This window comes from Dipodomys merriami, unplaced genomic scaffold, assembly GCF_024711535.1.
Source record: "Dipodomys merriami isolate MVZ:Mamm:240054 unplaced genomic scaffold, mDipMer1.0.p SCAF_16, whole genome shotgun sequence".
Lineage (NCBI taxonomy): Eukaryota > Metazoa > Chordata > Mammalia > Rodentia > Heteromyidae > Dipodomys > Dipodomys merriami.
The window spans coordinates 4,833,034-4,849,965 of NW_027202937.1; the positions used below are offsets into that span (position 1 = coordinate 4,833,034).

At 58.4% G+C, this 16,932-nt stretch overlaps 1 protein-coding gene across 1 annotated transcript; it reads right to left on the reverse strand.

Annotated features, from left to right (window-relative positions):
- Positions 1-847: 847 nt before the first annotated feature.
- Positions 848-16,011, reverse strand: Mdfi (MyoD family inhibitor). Its single transcript, XM_070023350.1, has 5 exons — positions 15,998-16,011; positions 15,097-15,183; positions 6,922-7,101; positions 3,313-3,537; positions 848-1,104 (listed from the first exon to the last, which is right to left on the reverse strand). The coding sequence occupies exons 2-5, from the start codon at positions 15,170-15,172 to the stop codon at positions 848-850; spliced, it is 738 nt and encodes a 245-aa protein (XP_069879451.1). The 5' UTR covers positions 15,173-15,183; positions 15,998-16,011.
- Positions 16,012-16,932: the final 921 nt, after the last annotated feature.

Genomic DNA, 16,932 nt, shown 5'->3' on the forward strand with positions numbered 1-16,932 from the left:
CCTGGAGGGGCAGAGGGAGCAGTGTGTGTGTGGGAGGGGGCAGAATGCCACTCCTCCTCCCTTCCAGGGAGAGGATGAAGGGCAAAACAGCTTTCTGGGGTACAGAAGACAGAAGAGGAGGCCACCCCAGAGGGCAAGGTGGCCTTTGTCCATGTGGGTGCTTTTTAACCTCAAGAAAAACAGAGATGGACAAATATCTTTACTTACAGCGTCAAAACAACCCTCCCCCAGTCCCTCCCTCCCCCTTCCAGTCTGCGCCATATGGTTCCCCCCTCCTACCCCACCCCACCCCACCCCACCCCACCCCGGACCCAGGCCTGCCCTCTCCCTCTCCAGGACATTGTGTGGATTAGAGCCCCACTAGAGCCTAGGAAAGGCTGGGGAGGGGGCGTGGCTTGTGTGGAGGCATGCCCCAATGGGGACATGCCCCTGTGGGGGCGTGGCTCGCATGGAGGCGTGGCCGCACAGGGCGTGGCTCGCATGGAGGCGTGGCCGCGCGGGGCGTGGCTCGCATGGAGGCGTGGCCCCGTGGGGCGTGGCCTGGCCGGGGATAGGTATCTCTTTTCACATTTTCTGTCCTCCAAGCTGGGGTAGCAGGGAGAGGGTGCCGGGGAGCGCGAGGTAGAGGAGCGCCGGGCCCTCCCACGAACCTGCCCTGTCCCCTAACGTTCACAGTGTTCTGCAGCCCTAGCGGCCGGTCCCCTGCCACCGGGCCTTGGGTGTTGTGTCTCTGGTCACCCAAGCCGAGAAGGGCGGGCTTGTCCGCAAGGCCCCGTGGGGGCCCGGCCTTCGCGGGGCCGGGTTCTGAGGTGGCCCTGGGCGGGTGAGCGGGAGGTAACGGGAGGGGTCAGGAGGAGAAGCAGAGGCCGCAGCACTCCATGCAGATCTCCAGGCAGTCGGCGGACTCGCAGCAGGCGTCCAGGATGCCGCAGTCCAGGTCGCAGGGCAGGTCGCAGTCGGCGCACTCGCCCGAGCCGCAGCAGCAGCAGCAGAGGCACGAGTCCTCCGAGCTGCACGAGCCGCACGTGGCGCAGTCCAGGACGATGTTGCAGAGCGTCAGGAACTCACAGAACAGGCAGGACAGGATGCAGTGGACGCAGCAGTCTAGGGGCCGCCAGCAGGGCGGGGAGAGAGACAGCCCGGCTCAGGGACCCCCAGGCACTGCACCCCAGAAGGGCCGCCAGGCGCCTGCTGTTGCATTCAGCTCCCAAAGTCCCTGCAGCCCCAGAAAGCGGTTTCTTTTCAGGCGATGAGTGGAGGCCCAGCGAGCAAGGGAATTGCATCATAGTGAAGTGAGCCTTGGAGCCCAGACCGTCTAGACTGTGAGTCTCGGCTCTTGACCTACCTCCATTTATTTACTTAACAAACACCCGGCTGGGCACTGGTAGCTTAGATCTGGAATCCTAGCTACTCAGAAGGCTGAGATCTGAGGATCACAGTTAGAAGCTAGCCAGGACAGGAATGTCTGTGTAACTCTTATCTTCAATTAACCACCAAAACAGAAGTGGAGCTGCAGTTCAAATGGTACAGCACCAACCTTGAAAAAAACAACTACAGGGGCTGGGAAGGTGGCTCAGTGGTAGAGTGCATGCCTTGCATGCCAGAGGCCCTGGGTTTGATTCCTCAGCACCACATAAGCAAAAAGAAAAAAGCCGGAAGTGGCGCTGTGGCTCAAGTGGTAGAGTGCTAGCCTTGAGCTGAAGAGCTGAGGGACAGCGCCCAGGCCCAGAGTTCAGGCCCCATGACTGGACCCAAAAAAAAAAAAAAAGAAAAGAAAAGAAAAGCTCCAGTATCAGCACACAAAAAAACAAAAATCCAACCAAAAAATCTCCACTCGTCTAAGCAATACACACAGTTAAACTCATTTAAGCCTCCAACAACTCCTTGAGGTAGGGCTGATATTCGCCTGACTGCAGAAAAACTTAGGCACAAAGAAATCAAGTCATTCCAGCCAGGCACCAGTGGCTCATACCTATACTCCTAACTACTAAGGAAGCTGAGGATCATGGTTCAAAGCCATCCCAGGCAGGAAAGTCCATGAGACTCTTATCTCCACTTTATCACATAAAAAGCCAGAAATGGCGGTGAGGCTCAAGTGGTAGAGCGCTTGCCTTGAGCAATAGGAGCCCAGGGACAATGCCCAGAGCTCAAGCTCCAGGCCCAGAAAAAAAAAAAAAAGTCATTTCAGGCCAGCACTGATGGCTCATGCCTGTAATCCTAGCTCCTCAGGAGGCTGAGATTTGAGGATCTTGGATTGAGGAAAGTCAATGAGACTCTTACCACCAATAAAATATTTTAAAAGCTGCAAGTGGAGCTGTGGCTCAAGTAGAGCCACAAGTAGAGCACTACTCTGACACAAGAGAAGCTCAGGAATAGTGCCCAGGCCCTGAGTTCAAGTCCTAGGATCAGCGCGTGCGTGCGCGCGCATGCACACACACACACACACACACAAAGGTGGATCAAGTGTGGCTATCAAAAATAATCAGCACAGCCAGGTGCCAGTGGCTCACGCCTGTAATCCTAGCTACTCAGGAGGCTGAGATCTGAGGATGGTGGTTCAAAGCCAGCCTGGACAGGAAAGTCTGTGAGACTCTTATTTCCAATTAACCACCAGAAAACAGGAAGTGGCGCTGTGGCTCAAGTGGTAGAGCGCTTGCCTTGAGCAGAAGAGCTCCTGGACAGCACCCAGGCCCAGAGTTCAAGCCCTACAACTGACAAAACAAAACAAAACAAAACAAACAAAAAGCACAAAAAAGGGCCTGAGGAGTGGAATGGCTCAGTGGTAGAACACCTGCCTAGCAAGTATTAGGCCCTGAGTTCAAACCCTAGTGCTTAAAAAAACATTCCAGTGTGTTGGGGCATGGCTCAGTGGTGCAGGTGGTGGGAAACTCATCCAGTGAGCATGAGGCCCAGTTAATGACGGCAGTAAGGCCCAGCGTGGCAAATAAGAACAATCTCATGGATCAGGCCCCTCTCAGACGCCCATGGCTCCCTCACTGGAAAGAAAGGCTAAAGTCCCCGCCATGGTCTCTTGGCCCAGTGACATCATCCCTTGCCCATCATCTTGGGCAGGGAGGGGAGCCTTGAGGACACAGCTATGCCTCAGTTTACCCCAACAGCTGTGTGTTTTTCATGGAGCACTTCTTGGAACCCGGGGTGCTGGCTCTATGGCAGTGGGCCAGCCGGAATGGGGGTGGGGGTGGGGGTGGGGGTGGGGGTGGAGGACTCAGCTCTGTGTTTCTACTCAGCCCCCTTGCTGCTGCTGGCTGGCGGGTTGGGCTTTGGGGTGGGAGTATGGGGGTGCTCCCTTACCTTCCTGCGCTTGGAGGGGGATCTGGGAGGCGGCTGATTTCGTGCTGTTTTTGCTCCGCTTGCTGCTCTGGCTGGCCAGAGATGGGTGCGTTTGCAGTTTCCGGTGTGCCTTGGGACCACCCAGCACACCATTGCCCGCCTGCCTGGTGCCGCTCAGCTCTGAGGTGTGGCTGGAGCCATTTGGCAGTAGTGGGGTGCAGCCCAAGGGGTTCCCCTGAGGCTGGCCTGGAGACGTGAAAAGAAAAGATGATGGGGGGGCATGAGGTCCCCCTGCTGTGCTCTCATCCTGCCTGCTTCAATCTTAGCTGCATCACAAGGCACCTGGCCCAGACCTGTCTTCTGTGAATGGGGAAACTGAGGCTCTACAAGCAGAACTGACCAGTCAAGAGCCACCTAGGAAATAGCAGACCCAGTACCCAGGTTTAGTGCTTGTTCTAGAAAAAAATAGAGAAATATGGAGAGCCTAGACCCCCATATTCTTTTTTTTTGTCGGTCGTGGGGCTTGAACTCTGGGCCTGGCGCTGTCCCTCAGTTCTTCAGCTCAAGGCGAGCGCTCTACCACTTGAGCTACAGCGCCACTTCCGGTTTTCTGGTGATTTATTGGAGATAGGAGTCTCACGGTCTTTCCTGCCTGGGCTGGCTTTGAACCACGATCCTCAGATCTCAGCCTCCTAAGTAGCTAGGATTACAGGCGTGAGCCACCAGCGCCCGGCTCCCCATATTCTTATCTCACATGAACCCACTGTCCTGCTGGGGGGGTCCTGGGGTTCGGGCTTGGCTGTGGGAGTGGGAGGCAGAGGCGGGTTGGTGAAGGCTGGGGAGGGGTCAGCAGTGAAGCGGTTAACCTTCACCTCGGCCTCTGCCAAGCCCCCAGCTGTTTTTGCCCTTGGTGCTGGGTGATTTATTGGAAACATCTGTTTGGAGCTGCTCCCCGGCTGTGCGTTCAGGGGCTGCGCTCGCTCGGCAGCCCTTCCAGCTCTCATCCTCCTGCCCTCCACCCTGCTCCACCACGCTGACTTCATGGGGTACAAGGAAGCTGACCCTGGGGCTCCTCCAAACTTCCCATTCCCCCTTGGCATGGGGGTGCTCACTGCATGGCTGGGCTGTGCTCTCAGGAGGTGAGTGCGGGTGAGTGCGCTGGACTGGCACAGAGCCTAGATTCTGAGAGCTCTAGGGACCCCCTCCCCCCCTCCCCAGATGCCCTGAGTCCTGAGCAGGGCTCTCTGTAAATGCAGGCTGAGATGTGGACCCCTGGCTCCCAGGCTGGCCTGTGCGCTTCAATTCTGAAGCGGGAAGGATGGGGGGATGGGCTTCCGCTTGCTCACAAGACAGTGAGTGAGTAACCTTCTCTTTTGGTGCTGGAGCTGAGTCTTGAGCTCAGGGCCTGAGCTCAGTCCCTTTAGCTTTTTGTTTTGTTTTGTTTTGGTCTGTCCTAGGGCTGGAACTCAGGATCTGAGCGCTGTCCCTGAACTCTTTTGCTCAAGGCTAGTGCTCTAGCACTTGGAGCTACAGTGTTACTTCTGGCTTTCTGGTGCTTCATTGGAGATTCGAGTCTCACGGACTTTTCTGCCCAGACTGGCTTCACACTGCAGCCCTCAGCTCACGTCCTCCTGAGTAGCTAGGATTACAGGCGTGAGCCAGTAGTGCTGACTGTCCCTTAGCTTTTTCGCTGAAGATTGGCATTCTACCACTTGACCCACAGCTCCATTTCTGGCTTTTTGCTGGTTAATTGAAGATAAGAGTCTCATAGACTTTCCAGTCTGGGCTGGCTTCAAACCATCATCCTCAGATCTCAGCCTCCTGAGTTGCTAGGATGACAGGTGTGAGCCACCAGCGCCCAGCAGCTCAGTTTCCTATGAGGAAACTGAGTCCTAGAAGGGACAATAAGTTGCCCAAGCTAAGAGATTAGAAGCAGGGCTTAGAGGCAGACAGGCAAAGGAGGGGGAAGAGGCTGGGAGCCCGGGGGAGGGGGGGCGGGGGGTGGTCCTCATAACCAGGACCTCCCACACTGGAAGTGCTTTGCCGGCCCGGCAGAGTACTAAGACACCTGCGTGTCATCTTTCCTCTGAGCACCACGGCTGAGCTATCATTGGCTCCATTTCTCAGATGAAAAAAACTGAGGTCTACAGAGATTCAGGCTTGCCAAAGGTCTCCCAGCTAGGAAGCAGAGGCGGGAGGAAGAGACCAAAGCCCAGGTGGGAATTGGGGGATGTGTGTGTGGAGACAGGGCTGTGTAGGGGGCTCCATGCTTTGGCGTGAGGTGTGGCTATGGTTTGTATCCTGTAAACAGTCTTGAATCATCCCCGCCGCATGGAGGTGACTAGACAGAGCCCTTGGCCCGCGTTGGTAGCCCTTGCCCTGCTGCCTAACTATGGGCGCTGTGGCTAGAGGGCGGGGGCCTGTAGGCCACGCTGGGAGGGGGGTGTGCAGACAGAGCTTGCCTGTGGCCTTGCTGTGGGGTGGCTGAGTCACAGAGCAAACACTCAGGGCCATAGACACAAGAGTGTCTGTCCCATCCCACCCGGGCCCCTCCTCGCGGCTGGGGCGCTGACCTCCTTCTCTGGGTCCTGCGGGGTGTGTCCGGAGGAGGAGGCCAGGGGCGAGCAGGCCTCCCAAGCTGCCTTCCAGGGAGCCAGCTCGGCCGCGGGCAGGTGGGCCTAGCGAAGCGCGCTCAGCCAGCGGCCTCAGTGCCCGGCTCCTGCGCAGCCTCTCTGTCACTGTTTCCTCGTCAGTCAAATAGGTGTGGCAATAGCTACGTCTACTAGAGTCTGACTTGAAAACTCCCTCAAGGTGCGAGAGTAGGAAGGGTAAGATCCTAGGATGGGTGGGGGGCGTGACTCAAGGGGTAGAGTTAGCAAGGCAAGGCCCAGGGTCAAAACCCTAGCAGCACAAAAAAACGAACAACGGGAACAAACCCACAAACTGGATCCCAGACTTCTCCCTCCCAGGACGGTCTTAGAGATCTCAAGACAGGCTGGGGAATGAATCTGAGTTTTGCTCCTTTCTCCCCTAGACTAAAGGGATGGTGGTGTGGGTGGGGCTTCTCTCCTTCCAGTTCACCCTGGGTGCTCTGAGGATTGGGGCTGCATCAGGCTCTGGCTCCTGCCCCGCCCGGCGGCCCAGCTTTCTGTATTATCAGTTTGTAGGGGAGGGGCTGCTTCCTCTCAGAAACACAGCAGCACCCCCAAATCCCACTGCCCACACCTCCTGCTCCCAAGGCTCTGGGCAAAGTGGGGGGGGTCAACCATAGGTATTTGCTGCATTGTGTGTGTGTGTGTATGTGTGTGTGCATGCTCGCACACGCATGCATGTGCTAGTCCTGGGGCTTGAACTCAGGACCTTGCATTGTGTCTGAGCTTTTTCACCCAAGGCTGAAGCGCTATCACTTGAGCCACTGCTGGCTTTTTCATGGTTAGTTGGAGATTAGAATCTCATGGACTTTCTTGCCCAGATGGGCTTTGAACTGCAATCCTCAGATCTCAGCCTCCTGAGAGTAACAGAGGTTAATGACAGGCGTGAGCTGCCGGCGCCAGGTGGGATGTCTGCTGTTGGATTCCCCAGGGCAGCGCCTGCATGCTGCCAGCCCAACCCCAGTCTCCCGGGACTCACACGTCACAGCTTCTGTGGGGAGGAGGTCAGTGCTGTCCAGCGCCGGGGGAGCCCCAGGGCCACTGCCTTGGGGCATGGGAGCCGCCGCCTCCTCCAGGGAGCCCTCCTGGGATGCTGCCACGGCAGGCTGAGTGGGTCCCGTGACTACCTCCAGCCCAGGTAGGAGGGGCATGGACTGAACTGGAGACAAAACAGACGACAGGACATGTTTCCTGGGCCCCGGGCCCGTCCCACAGCCCGGAGCAGCTTTCTTCTTGTCCTTGTACCAAAAGCCCAATCTGCTCTAGGTTCCAAAAATGAAAAGCACAAACACAACCCAGCCCCAAGCCCAGGTGTGTGTGTGTGTGTGTGTGTGTGTGTGTGTGTGTGTGTGAGTGCGTGCATATGTCCACACGTGAGCGTACATGTGTGGTGGCAGAAAAAGGAGACACAGACATGCGGTATAAGGGCAGGGGGGGCGGGGGGGGCAGAAACGTGCGGGAGGCCAGACAGTGGATCAGTGGTGGAGATAGACAGGTTTGGGGGGCGGGGGAGGCCTTCAGAGTGGGAGACTGGGCACGGGAGGCAGCGTGGAGAGACGGTGACAGACAGGACAGTCCGGGCCCGGTACAAGACAACACTAGCTTGCAAGTCAGCAATGGAGGGAAAGATAAAAGACAGGACAGAGGCAGAGACCGGGGAGGAGTGTGCGATCTCGAGGGTGATGAGAAGACAGGCAGAAATTGGGTCAGAGAGGATGATGGCCACAGGCAGAGGAGTCAGAGGAGGCTGGGTGAGGACAGGGAGGGGTTGGCCAGGAAGAGGGAGCAGGAGACGGCCGGTCCCGGGGCCCTGGGGAAGCGGAGAACCGCAGCCACAAGTAATTATAGTGGCTCAGGCCGGGTGGGCGGATGGCAGAAATGGAGCCACCTTCAAACCACAAATCCCCACGCAGCAGGATGAAGGCCCCTGATCCTGGGGGGAAGAGGGGATGGAGGATGGATGGTGGAGGAAGGAGGCAGACAGGAGAGGTCCAAGAACCCACAGCCTTAGCCAGGGGGCTTGGGGGAGGCCGAGGGGGAAAGCCAGGGGCATGGTGGCAATCAGGGCCCAGCTGCCCCGTGGTGGACCCCAGCCTGACCCGTGCAACTGGGGTAGGGGCTGTGCTGTGAAGTCTTCTGGCCTGCCTCGACCCTTGTACCTTCTCTGCTGGGAGAAAGGGGAGACTTGGAGAGACACAGATTGCAAAGGTCATGGGGGGCAGAGCCCAGAGAGTAAGAGATCAGCTCACAAAGAGACACAGAGGCAAAGAAGGGTCTTGCTGGGCTTCCACGGTTGCCCTGCTGAGCTGTCTGAGGGGTTGGTCCAGTGGCCATTGACTCCCTAGTCTCAGATCTTTTTGTTTTTTAGTCGTGGGGCTTGAACTCCGGGCCTGGGCGCTGTCCCTGAGCTCTACCACTTGAGCCAGAGCGCCACTTCTGGTTTTCTGGTGGTTCACTGGAGATAAGAGTCTCACAGGCTTTCATGCCTGGGCTGGCTTTGAACTGTGATGCTCAGATCTCAGCCTGCTGAGTAGCTAGGATGACAGGCGTGAGCCACCCGCGCCTGGCTTAGTCAGATCATTGTTTCAGAGCCCCTGTCTCTAGTGGTTAGGGGGACAGAGTCCCCGAGACCCCTGTGGGTAAGAGAGTGCTACTGCATGCTCAGTGAGCCAACTCTGGCTCACCCTGGGCTAACCACAGGCCCTGCCTGGAGACAGGGAGCTGGGCAGGGCAGAAGGGGTCCTTCCCAGCGGGAGTTGGGGTCCGCCTCTGCTCCCTGGGCCTGTTGAGAGCCCCTTGCCCCGGGATCAGTGATGGAGAAGTCAAATGGCTCTTGGCAGATCGCAGGCCTGGCATGCTGGGAAGAGGCAGGCAGAGCTGGTGGCCAGAGAGGAAGAGTGCGGTCTGAGGTTGGAGCTCCTGCCGGCCCGGGGCGTGGGCCTCACCAGGCCAGGCCAGGTCTGCCTGGCTAAGACCATACTGGCTGGTGGCTCAGGTGGGAGCTTCTGGGAAGGAAGGGCCTGTCCAGCTCTGATCTGGGGTCTCAACTCTTCACCTGATAGAGTGGGAGACCCATCAAGGCGCGGGAGATGCAGGCCCGGGTTCTACTGCGTCCCAGAGGGGCCCAGCATGGGGACTTGTGTGACCTGGAGTGAAGGGGTCTGGGTGCCGCTCTGTCCCTCAGGGGCACAGAGTAAATGAGGTGGGCTTGCAGGGCCTTTTGTGAACACTTCCACCTGCCCACCTTTCTACCTTTCCCTCCCTCCCCTCTCTTCTCCCTCCCTCCCTCCCTCTACTTCTTCCCTCTTTCTCCTCCTTCTGTCCTTCTCTCGTTCCTTCCTCTTTCCTCCCTCCCTTCTTTCCCCTTTCCCTCTCTTCTAGTTCTTTCTTCCCTCCCTCCCTTTTTCCTTTCCTCGCCCTTCTCCCTTTTCTCTCCTTCCTTCTTCCCTCTTTCCTTTCTTTCTCCTTCCTTATTCCTCCCTCTCCTCTCTCCTTTCCCTTTCCTTCCTCTCTCTTTCTTCCATCTTTCTTCCCATCCTTCCCCTCCCCTCTCTTCCTTTCCCTTTCTTTCCTTCCCTTCCCTCCCCTTCCTTCCCCTCACCTCCCTGCCTATACTATTTGCTTTAACATTTATTAGCTCCTGTTAATCTGTTGGGTGCCTAGCAATCAAGCTCTGAGAAGATCAGAACAAGAAAGACAAGCCAAGGCTCTCTGTCAGGTGGGGTGGGGTGTGGCACGCACACACACACACACACACAAACACACACACACACACACACTGAGGGGGAGGTAGGCTTCCAGGTGCAGTAGGACATGCCTGTAATCCCAGTAGTCAGGAGGTCGATGTCAAGTTCCAGGGCAGAGCAAGGCCCTGGCTCAACATATACAAGCAAAACAAAACTCAAAAGCATTTACAGTAGGGGCATCTGCTAAAATTGAGGAAGGGCAGAAGTGGTGCTGTGGCTGAAAGTGGTACAGCACTAACCTTGAGCAAAAAAAGCTCAGGGACACAGTCCAGGCCCAGAGTTCAAGCCCCATGACTGACAAAAAGAAAAAAGAAAAAATATTGAAGTAGCCAGGTGGGCACCAGTGGCTCACGCCTGTAATCCTAGCTACTCAGGAGGCTGAAGATTGCAGTTCGAAGCCAGCCTGGGCAGAGAAGTCTATGACACTCTTATCTCCAATTAATCACCCACAGACACACAGAAAGAACAACTGAGTAAGTACAAAAGAAAGACCAGCACCTAGCCCGGGCTAGGAGGGCTTCCTAGAGAAGCAAGCCCCCTCAGTGAGTCTTACATGATAATCAGTAGAGAAGAATCTTCTTCGGGTAGTCCTCGGGTTTGAATTCAGGGCCTCAAGCTTGCCAGGCAGGTGCTCTACTGCTGAGCCATGCCTCCAGCCCGAAAAAGGAGAATTTTGACCAGAACAGCCAGAACCAAGATCCTGGGGACAGCCAATAGTACACCAGGGAGACCACTGCCCTTTGGCGGGATAGAAAGGCAGCTGGCACAGGCCTGGTGGCCACCTGCCACGCTTCCCCGGCGTCACCACCCCAGGTCATCCGGGTACCCGGGAGTGCCACCACAGTCCTGTGGGAGACAGAGCCGAGACTCGGCTCTCTTGGCTCCAGGGAAGGGAGTAAGAAGGTGAGTAAGAAGGATTCAGGAGCCTGGAGCCCCCCTCTCCATCTTCCTCCCCCTATCTCACTCTCTCCTCTCCCATGTCACCCACACAGCTGGTGACCTTGAACCTGGAGGAGACAGTAAACTATAGACCGCCCACACCCAGGCCCAAAGCCCCAGGAAGCCAATGCTGCAGCAAACCTGTCATTCTGGGGTGACTCCGAAGCCTGGAAGGGAAAGGAGGAGGGGAAGAAAGTCAAGCCCGGGACTGAGAGGAGCAGCAGCCTCAACCCAGAATGCCAAGGGCAGGAGAGGGGACAACAAAGCATCCAGAGACATGACGAACTGGAAGGAGGAGCAGCAGGAAGACCAGGCCTGGAAGGGAGGCACAAAGCCAGGCCAGCGGCAGGTCCAAAGCCACCTCCTCCCGCCTCTTCCTGTCTTTCTCTGTACCAGAACTAGGGCTTGAACTCAGGATCTGGACACTGTCCTTTAGCTTTAGCCCCTCAAAGTAGGTGCTCTACCAATTGAGCCCCACCTCTACTTCCATTTAATTAATTAATTAATTAATTAATATTATTACTTTTTGCTGGTTAATTGGAGTAAGAGTCTCTCAGATCTGTCTGCCAGGGCTGGCTTCAAATCACAGTCTTCAGGTTTCAGCCTTCTGAATAGCTAGGCATACAGGTATGAGTTACCAGCATCAAAGGCCCATTCATCCTTCTGTGACCAAGATATAGTACCATCCAGCCACAGACAGGATTTTTTTTTGGTCGGCTGTGGGGCTTGAACTCTGGTCCTGGGTGCTGTCCCTCAGCTCTTCAGCTCAAAGCCAGCGCTCTATCACTGAGCCACAGCGCCACTTCCAGTTTTTCTGGTGGTTCACTGGAGATAAGAGTCTCATGGACTTTCCTGCACCAGCTGGCTTTGAATCGTGATCCTCAGACTTCAGCCTCCTGAGTAGCTAGAATTACAGGTGTGAGCCACTGGTGCCCGGCTTAGACAGGATATCTTTGAGAGTTCCCCTGAAGGGAACAAGTATGGAGTGGGCTGGGGGCGCATGGCCAGCAAAAGCCAAAAGGGGCTCCTGGGTGGATGTGTAATTCTTGTTGTGCATAAAGACTCTTGCGGGGGGGGGGGGGTGGGGTGGACTTTACATCCCCACCTGACCAGAGGGACACCAAACATGCCAGTGGCATCTCTGAGCATGAGCCCTCCCCTCCCCCCACCCCTGTACCCCTAGTAAAATACAGACTGGCCCAGCCCCTCTGCTAAACACACTCTGTGGGAGAAGCTTCGAGCCATGCCCTGAATTCTGGAAAGCCAGCCAGCCAGCCCCAGAAGGGAGTGGAAAGGTCATGTGTAAGTCTACAAGCCCAGCAGGAAAGGCTGAGATTCACACCTGCAGCAGGAACTTCTAAGGCTCCTCTGTCTGTTCTCTGCCAACTTGCATGGGGAAGGAGGATGCTGGGGGTTGGGTGGGGGAGTTGGTTCTGGGCCGAGAAGAAACAGGGGCCTCTCTTCCAGGTGGGAGAGATTTAGACCAAGCCTGGTCAGTGCCCATATTCTGGGGCTCCGAAGCCTGGGCCCTCAAGTGCAGCCTCCTTGCCCCTTGTCTGTGATCCTATCTGGAGCGCAAAGATAAGGGCATCTTCTGGTGAGCATGGTGGCTGGAATCCCATGCTTCAACCAAAGTTTCCACTGACATCTTCAATGTACAAAGGTCCTGTGGCCCAGGCAGGCTGGCCTGTCCACGCCCCCAGGCCATATCAGGCCTTCTGACCCTCTTCCTGGGATTATCCTATTCATCTTAACGGTCTTCACCTCCTTCCTGCCCCAGCCAGAAGCCCCTCTCTTCTGCCTTCCTGGACCCATGTGCCATCTGTGCCTCCTTTAAGTGGCCCAACCACCAAGAACTCAGCACCCACGTCTTCCTTGTTAGAACTTGGTAGTGAGCCGGGCACCAGTGGCTCATGTCTGTAATCCTAGCTAAGCGGGAAGCTGAGAGCTGAGGATTGTGGTCTGCAGTAAAGTCTATGAGATGCTCATCTCTAATTAACCACCAAAAAATAAAAAAATAAAAAAGATGGATGTCAAGCTGGGCCTCAAGTGGCAGAGCTCCCGCCTTGAGTGAAAAAGCTAAAGGACAGTGCCCAGGCCCTGAGTTCAAACCCCAGCACACACACACACACACACACACACACACACACACACACACACACAACTTATGATGATGACTGGGCCCCCCACTCCATGGTAAGAATTCATTCTGCACCCCCTATGGAGATGAACATCAAATATGTCTGATGTGTGGTAAGTTCTGGGTACTAGAGCTGAGAATACCCAGGTCAGGGGGGAGAGAGAGGACCGCGGATCAAGAGTAGAGGGGCAGTAGGGTTTCAAGAAGGTGGGAAAAGGCAGGCTCCTTTGGTGCGGGTTCTGCCAATGTGAATCGACTGGCCACTCTCACAAGCCACCAAGCTAAGGACGGGAGAGCTGGGCCCCCTGAGCTGTGGGTTAGGCCGGGCCTGGTTTGTTTTATTTTAGGTCCAAAGGCTCCAATTCCCCAGGAAATTCAATTTAGAGCCATGTATGCGCAGGAATGTGGTGTTCCTGTGCCAGGGCAGAAATCTGCTTGTGGATTTGGGGAACCAGGCTCCAGGGACTCTCAGGGATGGGTGGGGAGGAGGCCACTGGGGGAGCCAAGGGTGTGGTGGGGGGCCTGGCCGTCTACTCCAACCAGAACCGCCCTGAGTCCCCTTGTGCCCTAGTGCACCTTGGGTAGCCGAGGGAGGGGGCAACCTGCTCCAGAGCTGTCCTGCCAGCACCCCCCCCCTCCACAGCCCCCCCTCCCCCAGCCCCAGGAAGGGAGGGCAGTGTTCTGGCCTGGCTGTTCTGCGAGCACACATGGCGCGTGGGGGATTGTGGTCTCAGATTCAGGCGTCTGTGGGGTTTTGGCTGGGTCTCTGCGGTTTGAGCTTCCTGGGCAGCAGGCTCTTTCTCCCAAGGCAGTGCAAGGCCTGGTGTAATGAAAGCCGCATTGTCTGGCCTAGGCCAGGCTGGGGAGGGGGCTTCCACTGGGAGAAGCTCAGGTTACAGCCCAGGGCTTGGCTTTCCCAGAGGCTCCCCTGGACCCTGGACCCTGCCTGGAATATACTTTGCGCCTTCCTCCTCGGCTACTGGGTGGAGGACAGATCAAGCCAGGGAGGGGATCTTGGAAGGAGGTAGTGGAGGGAGCAGAGAAAATGGATAAAGGGAGGAAGAAAGCTTGGAAAAGTGGGAGTGGGAGAGAGTCCAAGAGAGACAGAGAAGCTTCCCAGACACACAGATTACCCAGCCCTCTCTCCCTCTGTGCCTCGAGGCTAAAGGAGCCCCTTTCTAGGGGGAGCTCATTCCCCCAAAGTTCAAGTTCTCCTTGCTCAAGGGAGTCCCCCTGGGAACAGGGACTTAGGGCTGCAAACACCTAGGTCTGGTTCGTGTGCTGGTCCCGGGCCAGACATCTGTCTCCACTCTAGTTCCCGAGACCTCCGCCTCCAAGACCCGAGGCCCGCAGGCCCCTGAGACCCTGGCTAACAGACCAGCCCGGATCAGGGCGTGGGGAGACTGAGGCCAGGGAGGGAAGTCGAGAAGAGAGTAGGTTTTCAGTATTCATTCAGAGGGGAGAAAGGGGGACTGGGCGGGCTGGAAGGAAGGGAGCACCAGACTGAGCCGGACAAGGAGTTCAAGTCAGGAAATCGGGGCTTAGGCTCCTGTACCCCGTCCCCACCCTTGAATGAACTCCTCATGTGACTGACTTCAGGGGGACCTAAGGACCTGGCCAACCTCACCAGCCGGTCTGTTCAGTGGGGGAGGGGAGGGGCTGGCTCTAGGCCCCTCAAGTTGCAGACATTTCTTCCCTTGATTGCACAGCTACTAAGAGAATCAGGGCAGGTTAGACATGCAAAGTGTGTGTGGGTTTATGGACACTTGGTAGTGGTGTGTGTGTGTGTGTGTGTGTGTGTGTGTGTGTGTGTGTGTGTGTGTGTGTGTGTGTGTGTGTGTGTGTGTGTGTGTGGTACAAGTGACACCACAACAGGAGGGCAGAGCAAGAAGGTGGGGGAGGGGCTAGGTCCTGTAACTGTGAGTGACAGAAGTTTTTTGGGAAGCCTAGACTGGCTGGGCTGCAGGGGGCGGGAGGGGATGAGAAGGAGACTCAGCCACCCCTCACCCGGCCCAAGGCCCCCATAAATATTTACACACTGGGCAGAAGGGGTTGGGATCCAAATCCCAGACGGACAGACAGACAGACGCTGCAATGTGTGTGAGTCTGTGGTGTCTGGTGGGAAGTTGCCGCCAACTTGGCCCGGCGGCGGCTGCCTCTGTTTCAGCGCGGCCTCCTCACCCCAGCCCTCTACTCTCCTTGGCCCCAGTCCCTAAGCCCGGGCACCGTCCCACCTCCACCCCAGCGCTGGCGGCGGAGGAGGAAGGGGAGCACTAACGACTCCTCTTCACCAGCCCCCACTCCCACCCCGTGCCCATTCCCGTCCTACCTGGGTCGGGAGCTGCACTGGGGGCTCCATGGGGCGCGTCGCAGAGAGAGGGGGGCTGACTGCTCACCTGGAACATCGGCTCGGGACCTGCGGGGGACACAGGGCTCAGCCAGAGGGGCCCCGACTTCTCCCGGGTTTGTACGGGGTGGGGAGCAGGTAGGGGGTGCTCCAGCGCTTGGCCGCTGGGCCCCTCGCCATGCGCCCTGGCTGCGATCACCGTGCAGGGTGCCCCCCGCCCCCGTGCACCCCAGCACGATCTCCACACAGGGCCCTTCCCCCGCCACGTGCGACCCGGCCACGATCACGCACGCTCCCCACCCCCTGCCCCTCCCATGCGCCCCTGACGCTATCCCCACACGACCCCCGACCTCCCCTCCCCCCTTGTGCCCCATCTGCGATCTCCCCGCGGGGTCCCCCCCTCCGTGTGCCCCAACCACGATCACCGCCCGGGCTGTCCCCAGTGCACCCCGGCCACGATCTCCACGCGGGGGTTCTCCTCCCCCTCCCATGTGCCCCGGCCGCGATCTCCACGCGGGCCCTCCCTCCCCCCCCCCCGCCCGCTCCGTGCGTCCCGACCACGATCATCGCACGGGGTGCACCCCGGCCGCGATCTCCACGCGGGCCCCTCCCCTCCGCGCGTCCCGTCCGCGATCTCCACGCGGGGTCCCCCCCTCCGCGCGTCCCGGCCGCGATCTCCACGCGGGGTCCCCCCCTCCGCGCCTCCCGTCCGCGATCTCCACGCGGGGTCCCCCCCTCCGCGCGTCCCGTCTGCGATCTCCACGCGGGGTCCCCCCTCCGCGCGTCCCGGCCGCGATCTCCACGCGGGGTCCCCCCGCCACGCGCCGCGCCCCTCCCCTCTCACTCGCTCGCTCCTTCCATCCCCGCGCCAGCTCGCACCCACCGATCGCCCCTTCCTTCTTCTTCCTTCTCCCGCTCCAGCCCCTCGCTCCTCCCCGGCTGGCTTCTCCCCACCCCTCGGCCCCTGCCCACCCCGTCCCCGCCCCCCATGTCCCCTCCCTCGAGCGGGGGCTCGGCGCGGCCCGGGCCGGGCCGGACACGTCCGTCCGCGGGGCGTCAGAGGCCCGAGCCCCCACAGGAAGCCGACTCCGCTCGTTTCCTCCACGCGCGCAGGGCAGCTCCCCCCGCCCCCACCTCCCCAAATCTCCGCCTCCCGAGCTCCAGAGCACCGCACGCGCTGCCCAAGGCGCTGTGTGCTTCCCTTCTGTCCTGAACTTTGTAAAAAGTTTGTAGAAAACCAGGAGAGAGAGAGAGAGAGAGAGAGAGAGAGAGAGAGAGAGAGAGAGAGAGAGAGAGAGAGAGAGACAGACAGACAGACAGACAGACAGACAGACAGACAGACAGACACAGAGACACAGAGACTGAGCGCTCACAACCACCTCGGGCCGGCTGGCTGAATAACCACACTCCCCCCCACCCCCCGTCCCCGCGCTGTCCCAAATTGGGGAGCCACCCGGGTCCTGGGGCGCCCTGTGCCCATCCTCGCGGCCTCTCAGGAGACTCAGCACGGTGGGTGCTTGGGATCCGGGGCTCGGAGATGCAGGTCCCTCCGAGAGTCTGCCCAGTGACCGCCCGGCTTCCTCGGTCCCATTGCTAGCCGCCCATCTCCCGACCCCCGGCCGCCCACCAGCTGGGCGTGGGGGTGTCCGCCAGAACCCTGACTCCGTCGGCAGAGGTTCCCGGCACTCGGCCCCTCGCTGGCTGCAGCCCGGAGCCCCGGGGCCTGCGGGAGGGGCGGATCCCGAGTGTTCGCCGGAGGGGGTGCGGGGACCCCCGGCGCGACCCGGGGACGAGCGCTGGCCGCTCTGCAGAGCCAGC

Coding starts and splice junctions, on each gene's coding strand:
- Mdfi (XM_070023350.1), bottom strand. CDS start 15,172: ATGTTCCAGGTGAGCAGTCAGCCCCCCTCTCTCTGCGACGCGCCCCAT. Junction 7,102..15,096: donor CAGTGCAGCTCCCGACCCAG/GTAGGACGGGAA, acceptor TTTTGTCTCCAG/TTCAGTCCATGCCCCTCCTA. Junction 1,105..3,312: donor CCCCCTCCAAGCGCAGGAAG/GTAAGGGAGCAC, acceptor GGCGGCCCCTAG/ACTGCTGCGTCCACTGCATC.